This window comes from Antrostomus carolinensis, unplaced genomic scaffold (genome assembly GCF_000700745.2).
Source record: "Antrostomus carolinensis isolate BGI_N321 unplaced genomic scaffold, ASM70074v2 scaffold9730, whole genome shotgun sequence".
Classification (NCBI taxonomy): Eukaryota; Metazoa; Chordata; class Aves; order Caprimulgiformes; family Caprimulgidae; genus Antrostomus; species Antrostomus carolinensis.
In genome coordinates, this window is record NW_010286472.1 from 134,621 (window position 1) to 143,735 (window position 9,115).

The 9,115-nt window shown below is 33.5% G+C and overlaps 1 protein-coding gene across 1 annotated transcript in view; it reads right to left on the reverse strand.

The window, feature by feature from the left end:
* Nucleotides 1-8,857, reverse strand: part of LRPPRC (leucine rich pentatricopeptide repeat containing) — a 77,774-nt gene extending 68,917 nt beyond the window's left edge. The window contains exons 1-10 of the mRNA XM_010172268.1: nt 8,662-8,857; nt 7,347-7,469; nt 6,481-6,602; nt 6,332-6,390; nt 5,542-5,628; nt 4,932-5,058; nt 3,925-4,069; nt 3,028-3,170; nt 2,649-2,754; nt 2,460-2,567 (exon numbers count right to left, since the gene is read on the reverse strand). Coding sequence (XP_010170570.1) covers nt 2,460-2,567; nt 2,649-2,754; nt 3,028-3,170; nt 3,925-4,069; nt 4,932-5,058; nt 5,542-5,628; nt 6,332-6,390; nt 6,481-6,602; nt 7,347-7,469; nt 8,662-8,857 — 1,216 coding nt within the window. The remainder of the gene's footprint in view (nt 1-2,459; nt 2,568-2,648; nt 2,755-3,027; nt 3,171-3,924; nt 4,070-4,931; nt 5,059-5,541; nt 5,629-6,331; nt 6,391-6,480; nt 6,603-7,346; nt 7,470-8,661) is intronic.
* Nucleotides 8,858-9,115: the final 258 nt, after the last annotated feature.

Here is a 9,115-nt window from a genome sequence, read left to right on the forward strand (position 1 = left end):
TTTTTTTCCAAACTCAATTCCACAATACAGAAGTTAGGGAATTTCCTTTGATATCCAGTGACAGCTTTTGTTATAAGAAATATTATATAAATGTATAATCAAACGTTGCTACCAGTTATATAAATGTTTGGGTCATATTACATACTGATTCAGACATTTGTACCTTGCAGTTCCATACAGGTTGCCGCTTATATTCTGTGCTCTTTAATGATTACTTAGTCCACTGTCTACATGCTATCAGATTTTTAATAGTTTTTCCTCAAAGTCTTTTTACATTTTCAGCCTCTCCTATACTGTGATGTAAAATTACACACTTCAGCCAGGCATTACTACTTTGTAGACAAAGGAATTATTACCTCATTTTTGGTAGGAGATGTGACACAGTTTCTGTCTATACTTCTGTTCACACAGCTCTTATTTTTTGCTACTAGAAAGCACCATTCTGTTCATTTACTATCAGCTGTCACCTTTAGATTGTCACTGCAGCACTATTTTTTGCTCTATTAATTCTATGAAACAATTTCAGGGTGGGTAGGTTTCTTTCCCCCTATTTACTTTCCTTCAGGCATACTGGCTGTATTTTTAGAAAGTGGATCTCATTTACCAATTTTTTTAATTATTAAATTTTAAAAATGAATGTGAGCTTACACATGGGAAAGAACAAGACAACTTGTCACTGTAGCAAGAATAATTCCATTGATTCTTCACTGCAGAAAAAAATCACTTGGGTGTCTTCTTAAATTGTATTTTAAGAATTGAAAAAACACTGACTTTTGTAGGTCTGCACACAGTAGTAACATTCCCATTTGACAATTCAAACTCGGAGACTAAGTACCAGGTTACAAAAACATGTTTGCAAATCCACAGTATTATCATACCTCCATATAGAAGTTTATGTATCCAATGCCTTTGCAGATAGAAAAAGAAAAGCTCTATAGAAAATGGCAAAGGAAGCTAGAATTGAGGGTTCCTTCATCAGTTTTCTTCTCAATTTGCTGACATGACTTCCAGCAGGAACTAAAGCATAGTCGATTTCTACAGCAGGCATCCAAATTAAGGCAACCTCTGATCTTGCCAAAGACCAAATGAGATATGGAAACTTAAGTTTCTCTCGACGGTTAGATACTGCTTCAGTTTTGGGAGCTAAGTTAAAATCTAAAAATACTTCTGACGTCTCTTATAATTGAGTTAGTGAAAAGAAATCTTCCATGGAGTAACAAAAAGCATGTTTTTTCAGTAGGCAGCATCCACATACAGAAGTATGACACTGATTTCAATTTACTTATTTCTGGCAACATTGTACTTAGAGTCACAAAGGACCCAACTAAAACAACATTGCCAGACTTTTAAAATATCATAGAACTTTCAAGCATTTGAAAACCTGGGAGAAGATAAACTTGAGAAGTAGTCTAGCAGGAACAGAGCCTAAGGAGTTAATAAAAACTGAATATTGTTTTCACAAAGGCTTTCTGAAAAAGACTTGAGACATTTTTATAGCCAGAAACAATTAGGGAATACTTGTTTCAGCATTCCTTCCAAACCGGAATGTGACTGTATATTTAAGATAAAATTGCGATATGAAGAGTCTGCTAAAAGCACTTTTTTTTTTGTTTGTGCATTTTGTTTGTCACCCAGTGTCACACTAACAACTCTGCATCTCATTCTAAAGCACATTATACTGTGAGATAAGATGAAAAAGACATTTTTTTGTTTCCCCAAGGGGGAAGTACTTCTGTTAAAAGCATCTTTTTACAATACCATTCTTTCTGAATTACCAATAACGCAAACCAAAGAATTAGATACTGTACTCTAAAATTTAATATTTGTTCAATTCTTATTCATATCCTGTAGACATCCCCATGTGTAACAGGGGAAAGCATGCTAAACGCTTAAACCTACTTAAGAATCCCAAAGATAGAGCATTTCTGTCCTTCAATCAGTATGCTGTCAGGTCAGGCGCACACATTCAGCAATGTAAGTCCTCCTGCAGTTTTTATTATTGTAATGAAACTCACGTTTGGCTTATCAGGTAGATAATAAGAAGCTGGCTTGAAAAAAGGATTGGGTTTGCAGTCCAAGAGAGCCATTATAACATGACCTTACTTTTAAATTCTTCCCTCAGATTTCAGTTTCTTCAAGAGTAAACTCTGTAAAAAGTAACGAGCAGCAAAAAGAACCAGTGGAGGCATAAAGAACGTGAAGAGTTAGAAAGATGAGAGGTCTCACGCATCTTTCTATGCAAAGGTAGACTGTAAATTTGTAGAATTGTACCATGTTTAAGTAAGAAACAAGGTTTTAAAAAAAGTCTTTTTGAAGGAAAAATTTTTGCAACAAAGTAAGACATGCAGCAACGTCTTCATTTACTTCCAAGAGTCTGCTGAATCTCAAAGCAATGTTTAATAAATATTTGTGCACTAGGTTTGCAATAAAGCTAGGGAAGCATTTACCAGATAACTAACCATTAAGATTCTTCTCTTTCTGGAACCCAACTAGCAGCGGCCAGGAATAGTGAGGTCTGAGTGGCAAGCCTTCTTCTTTCATCATCTTCATCACCTCAATGGCCAAGGCTGAAAACATTCACAAGATAATTAAACAGTGACCAAGTACTCTAGATAAGTGTATGTAAAATAACTAAATAAGCAGAGTACCTGATTTGTTGGTCTCCAAAGCACAACGCAAAATAAACGGTAATGGCGCTGAGTGCATTTTTGCTTCTTTTAACTCACTACAAAACTGCTTCAGTTTGTTCAGAGGCTACAAAGGATTTAAAAAATTAAAATGTTTTTCAATTACTCAAATTGTTAAGAATGTCAGATTCTTCTAATGTTTAGGAAATGGATAATACATATATCAAACATGATTTATTTTTCAATTTCAATTTACTATGCAAATTGATATGAAATATTAAAATTCTTTTAATTTTTTTGAGAACCATGTAAAAAAATCTGCCATTTTCACAGTTGCATTAAAGTAAATAAATATACTGTTATTAGTATATTAAGAAAAAAGTATTATTATTCTGCATACCGTATCTCTGTTTACACAATGTTGCAAGAAGAAGCTACCTTGGTCCATATTCTCACGTGATAAATTATTAAGAGACTTCAAAATATGGAAACTTATATCTTCAAAGCCATGAGTTATCAGAGTCAAACACAGGTTCATTGCATCTAGCAAATGAAAGAGAACAACCAAAGTTTAAAAGTGCATATAACTATTTTTGCATTGAACTGCTAAAATTACTGAAAGCTAGGAAAGTAAACGTTTTACAACTATTTAAACATGAACCAAACATATTTGAGACTACTTTTTCCAGAATTATTTATATTTACCCATGAAATTCACTTTTCCCACTAAAAAGACCATGCAAAAAATTACAGAAGCATCACCACTGCAGCATGACAGAAGGACACTGAATAAGAGAAATACAACCAGTCTATGATTCTATGATTACTAGACATGTCAGAAGAGAAAAAAATTAGATGAAGTATAATTTACAGTTATCGATTACACATACTGGGATCCAAAAGTGACTTTATTTATAAAGAAAACTGTATTCAGTGTTTAGTCTCCTTTTTATGATATTCAAAAAGAGCTGTCACAATAGGAATTTAAGAAAAGACTCCACAATTACTGCTTTCCTAAAAAATCTTAATGAATTTTAAAAGTTTTAAAAATTTATAGATTAATTTTTAATATAAACTATTTTTATATATATTTAAATTCTATAAATTGCTGTGATCTAAAGCAGCAGATGAATATAAAAACTAAAGGCAAAAGTACTATTTTCCCTAAGTACCCACGAGAAAAGTACAAAATTACCTACTTTTGGTAACCTTAATTTTTGTTGCAAAAGAAAGAATGAAAGTGCTTTCCCTCTCCACCCTGAGTAGCAAATCACTGCTGTAGTAACCAAGGACATACCTGGAATTAATTCCCTTTCAAATCTTATGCGTTCTTTAATATCTTCAATGTACTGAGGATATCCAGCCTTGGCAAGGCTAAAAATCACCTGCATCAAAACCCTATCCATAAGGTACCCTTCAGTCTTCTCAACCTCTTCTAGAGTCTGTAAACCAGAATAAATTTAACTTTAATAAACTCCACAGTGACTCAAGGCAAGATACATTCAAATTAATTAAATAAATACATTTTTACAATCACAAAAAAATGGTTTTTTTTTTCCTTTTTTAAAACCATGGGTTCAGATACATCAACTGTATGGCAGAGAAAATACCAAAGATCTATATAGAGGGCCTCAAACACCTTGAGACTGTTTTGTTACTGTTTGGAAGAAGGCTGGTTGATGGAGATTTGTTTAATTTGTAAGTCACAGAACAATATTATGTTTCCCACATCCTCTTCCTTGATTTGTTCCTCTCCATCTGATACTACTTATTAAACTCAAACCAATTTTCTTTTCTCATTCCTTTCCAAATATTTATTTGATTTTAAAAATAAATAAGAGAGAATATTTGAAAAAAATCAACTACACAAAGGGCTCTAAGGCAGCATTATCTTATCTACACTCCATGAATACCTGAGTTGTTGGTAAGAACTCTCAAAAAACCATCAGTTTTACTGGAAAGATTCTGTGGCTTCAATGGGAGCCAAAGAAAGGCTCAATGGGAGCAGGATAATCAAAGCTTACTGCTTATTTACTTTTATAAATAAATAAATAAATATCTCATGGGCACTATTAGCCTGAATTATTAAATCACTCGCTGGCAAACATATCTTCTCAGAGTGATAGGCAACTACCAAAAGACAAGTATTTTTTATAAAGTACGTGACTGCTTTCAGTTAATCAGCTATTCAGATGCAAATAATTTTAAAAAATGTATTATTCCTCCTGCACAGATAGAAAGCAGTCCAAAGTTAAATTGAACAAAAGATCAAACAAGTTGTATTTAAACTCAAACTTGCAATACCTTTTTGATGCTATCAGCATCACCCTTTTCAGCATACACATTCAGCAGCGATAAATAGGTGTCTGGACCGGGTTCAACACCAGCCATCCTCATCACTGAAAGGATATTTTCTGCACTCTTCATATCTCTAAAAGAATTCAAAAGAAAGATCCTCAGTAGATTTAATCATAATAATTTTTATTGTGACTTCTGCATTTCCTCATTAAATTAATTAGAATTGGAAACAAAGACTGCAACAAGCATAGAGAAACTTATTTTAACTAAGCAAATCCTGAAAGGTGGAAGTGCAAATCTTTTAATTGTTGTACTACTTAGAATACTCTTTCAACTTAACAGCTGAAAAAGTTCAAAACTAAGCAGCAAATTTGTTTTTCAAACAGTACAAAAGTACAGTAATTTGTCTTGAAATTCAAGATTTTCAGACACAACAACAATCTACTTCCTTGGTTAAATAATCCTGTTTTGCTTCAAAAATGTATAAAAAGACAGTCTTCTACACATTATTATTCAAAACCATCAAACTATTATGCAGCCTGTAATTTTCTGTACAGTATCACATTATATTGTAGTAAAACTAAAAGAAAACAAGAAAAAAGGTATTAAACATTACCCTGATCTTGCATGACCTTTCACAAGGCTACTGAATACTGCCTCAGTGACTGGGAGATCTTTGCTCTTCATAAATCCAAGAATCTTACTGCAAAATACAAGACAATGAATGATTAGATTTTTTTTTTCCTTTGAATAGGTAAACTATTCAGCTATTGCTGCTCTGCTGGACAAGTATGGTATCATCAGACAAAACCAAATCCTGATGTCACTGAGCAATCACATTTGGGGATGCTGCATAATAAGCTCATAATTTGGTCCTATTAATTTTTTCAGATGAACTGTGTATTTGCAATATATATGTGCATATATACATGCAATATACATCATTTGCACTGTTGCAAATTAACCTTGATAAAGTTAAAATGTTAGGCAATACCCAGCAAACCCTGCATAACAACAACAAATAAATTACTACTATTTGCTCCTTAGCCCACTTTGTCCTCAAATGCCTTTCTCAGTAGCCATTTTCTTACACAGGCAGTAAGCCTTCATAACCTCACACTTTTCCATGCTGGCTCTAGAAATGACAAAACAAGTTCTTTCCTGAGCAACCTGAATACAAGTTGATTTGAACACACTGGTCTATCATTTATTTTTATTTGGCTTGTGTAGGTTCCAGCTGTCTCTAAGAAACGGCTCTTCAGCGCTCGGTTAAAATACACTTAAACTCCCTCTTTGCTTTGTTCAATTTACAACAATTACCCTGAAATGAGTTTTTACATTAATGGTATGGAATATGAGAAACAGATCTTGTGGAAATCTGTTTAAACATAAATGCAAAAGAATACCTCGCTCCGTCAATGTCACCCTCATTGCAATAAGCAGCAATCAACCTTTGGTATGTAACCTACAGAAAACAAAAAGGGAAAGTTAATTGTTTCCATGCAATAAATGGATACTACTATTAAGAATGAAGATCTCATAAAAGGGTACCTACTCGATTGGGCTGCACATTAGCTTCCTCCATCCTAGCCAAGAATTCTGTCGGAGAAAATTTATGCTCGTTCTGAAGGTAGACTTTCAGTAAAGCATTATAATGACTTGTATCATACACAGCACCTAAGGAAATATTTCAAACACAGTTAGTGAATGTAGATTCTCTTAATTTAACACGATTTTACAGCTTTCTTGGGTAACTAATTTCAAACCAATTTTACTCTAAAGTATAAACTTTATGTATAATCAGACTGCTTCCTTTTAATCCACCTCTGAAATATCAGGCATCTATTTAACAGCACACATGTGTTTATAAAAGGATAAAACTTAACAAGAGCACAGTAACGCCAATGCTCGTGTGCATGCTACTCCACAGTCTCAACAGCTCTATTTATTTTACAGATTCAGCAACATTACTATCTAGAAGCAGTTCACCTATATAATAGCTATAGATAAATGACTAACTTAAATAAAAAAATCATCCTATAAAATAGCTGGTAGCACTAGAAATACTCAGCCTACCAGACATCAAGGTAACGTTTAACGGAAAAGTAAAATAAGAGAATGTAAAATACATTCTCACAATAATAAAAATCAAGCAAAGGTCCAATTTAAGCATGTTACAAAAAAAAAAAAAAAATCTCTTTAGATTTATTAACACCCCTAGATGTCACTATAACTCCCAGAATAGGAAACAGGTCTCTCACCTGAACAATAAAACTTAGCATTTATTCGGTAATGAGTATTTGCTGTTATAGCTTAACATTTAAAAGCTATTCAAATACATTCAGTCTTCTATTACAAAGAAAGTAATTAAAGCACATAGTTATTCTTTTCTTGCAGGAAGGACTAACAAAACCAACCTACCCAGTTCCTTCATCTTGTCCCATATCATATGGGCTAGTTCTGTTCTTTCAGGTGACAATATCTCTGGTAAAAGAGCACCACAACTCCGCAACAAAAGCAAAGTCTGGTTACCCCCTGGACACCCTGCAAGTGAAACACAGTCACAAATTTATTTATAAATAATTACGCATTTACTATCAGAAAAAAGACTCAAGACTGACCCACAGAAAAATTTATGCATTTGTTATAGGACAGAATCTTCTCCAAGATTAAAGATTTTTACTTTAATACAGGATACTCAAATGATTAAACAAAGACACTATTATGTGCTATCATGAAAGATTCATGATAAAACACGCCATATAGTACAACAATGAGCTCAGCTGAGCAGAAATTTTTAAAAGTACAATACAAAATACTAAACTCTGATGAACTAGTACTTTAAATTTCCCAATCCAAGAGCCACAGATCTAAGAGGGACATAACTTTCTGGTAAATCTCTAAAATGGCAAAATTCCCTTTCTATTTCTGCCCATGCTCAATATAAAATAAATGAGATAATTTAGATCTAGAGAATAGTGAAGGAAACTCTAAGAATGTCTACCTTCTCCGAGTTCTGCACTAGCCCCAGATGTTGAAAAAGTAACTATAAACTCATCTGAACTCATCTGTCGTTCTTGGACTTCACTACTACTGCCAAGGCACAATAACAGAGAGCTGCAGAATCTATCACAGATTACCCAATAAGATGGAGACATAAAACATCTTCCAATTACATCTTTCTATGCAAAACCAGCAATTTCTACTAAAAAGGCAGTACACCTTTATGGTTAAAATATACTTGTCCTGACCAGCCACAGCTACTAGGGAATGGGGAAACTTGGGGATTACCTCCACATTTCCCTGTACAGTTCCATGTTAAAACAAACAGCTTTTAAGGACAGCATGGGTTATTACAGACATTTTTAAAAAAAAAACTGTGTAAAATAGGTATGATCCCTGTTCAGAGTTCACAGTGCACGTATATGAGGAAGGTGTAACACTACCAGACAAAAACCCACAACAAGTAAGACAATACAAGACTTCTTAAAAACACACTGAATTTTTACAAAACTTAGAAATTCCCAAAGACAAAAAAACCTGGAAAAGTAAACGTGCATTCCAAGCACAGTAACATCTCTAAAGCATGTAAAATCTGTTCATCAACATATGCAGCAGATTAAACACTCAGACAAAATATAAATCAGAACTCTCAATCAACTTCCTTGGTTTGATGAATCGTTACATTACAGCTTTAAATTTAGTTTTTATTTTGTTTTAATTGGAAGCAACTTACCTGTTTTGCATACTTCATGGAAGATTTTTAGTAGAAGGGCTTTAGGGATGCGGCCAGTTTTTCTGACAGAGTTATCCAGTTTATTTAATGCCCAGTCAAACTGCCAGGTCCGTCTGTTTTGAATTTCTGAAATTGGTTCTTCTTTAACATTCCCCTCCTGTTGAGGTGCAACTGTAAGGAACCTTATTTGGAACATGTTTCTGCTTAAATAAAAACAAACAAACAAAAAATAGATATTACATTTCTGCAAGTCATTTTGCAACTACACCAGTCACATAATGTCAAAAAAATAATGCACTTTACTTTTTGCTGATGAACAGTCTCTAAAAACATTCTGCATTGATATAAACAAATACAGGTGATTAATTTCAGTGTCTTTCTACTTAAAAAGACAGCAATGGATATTTTCTCATAACAACAACTTTTTCTCTGAGATTTTCAGGTGGATCCACCT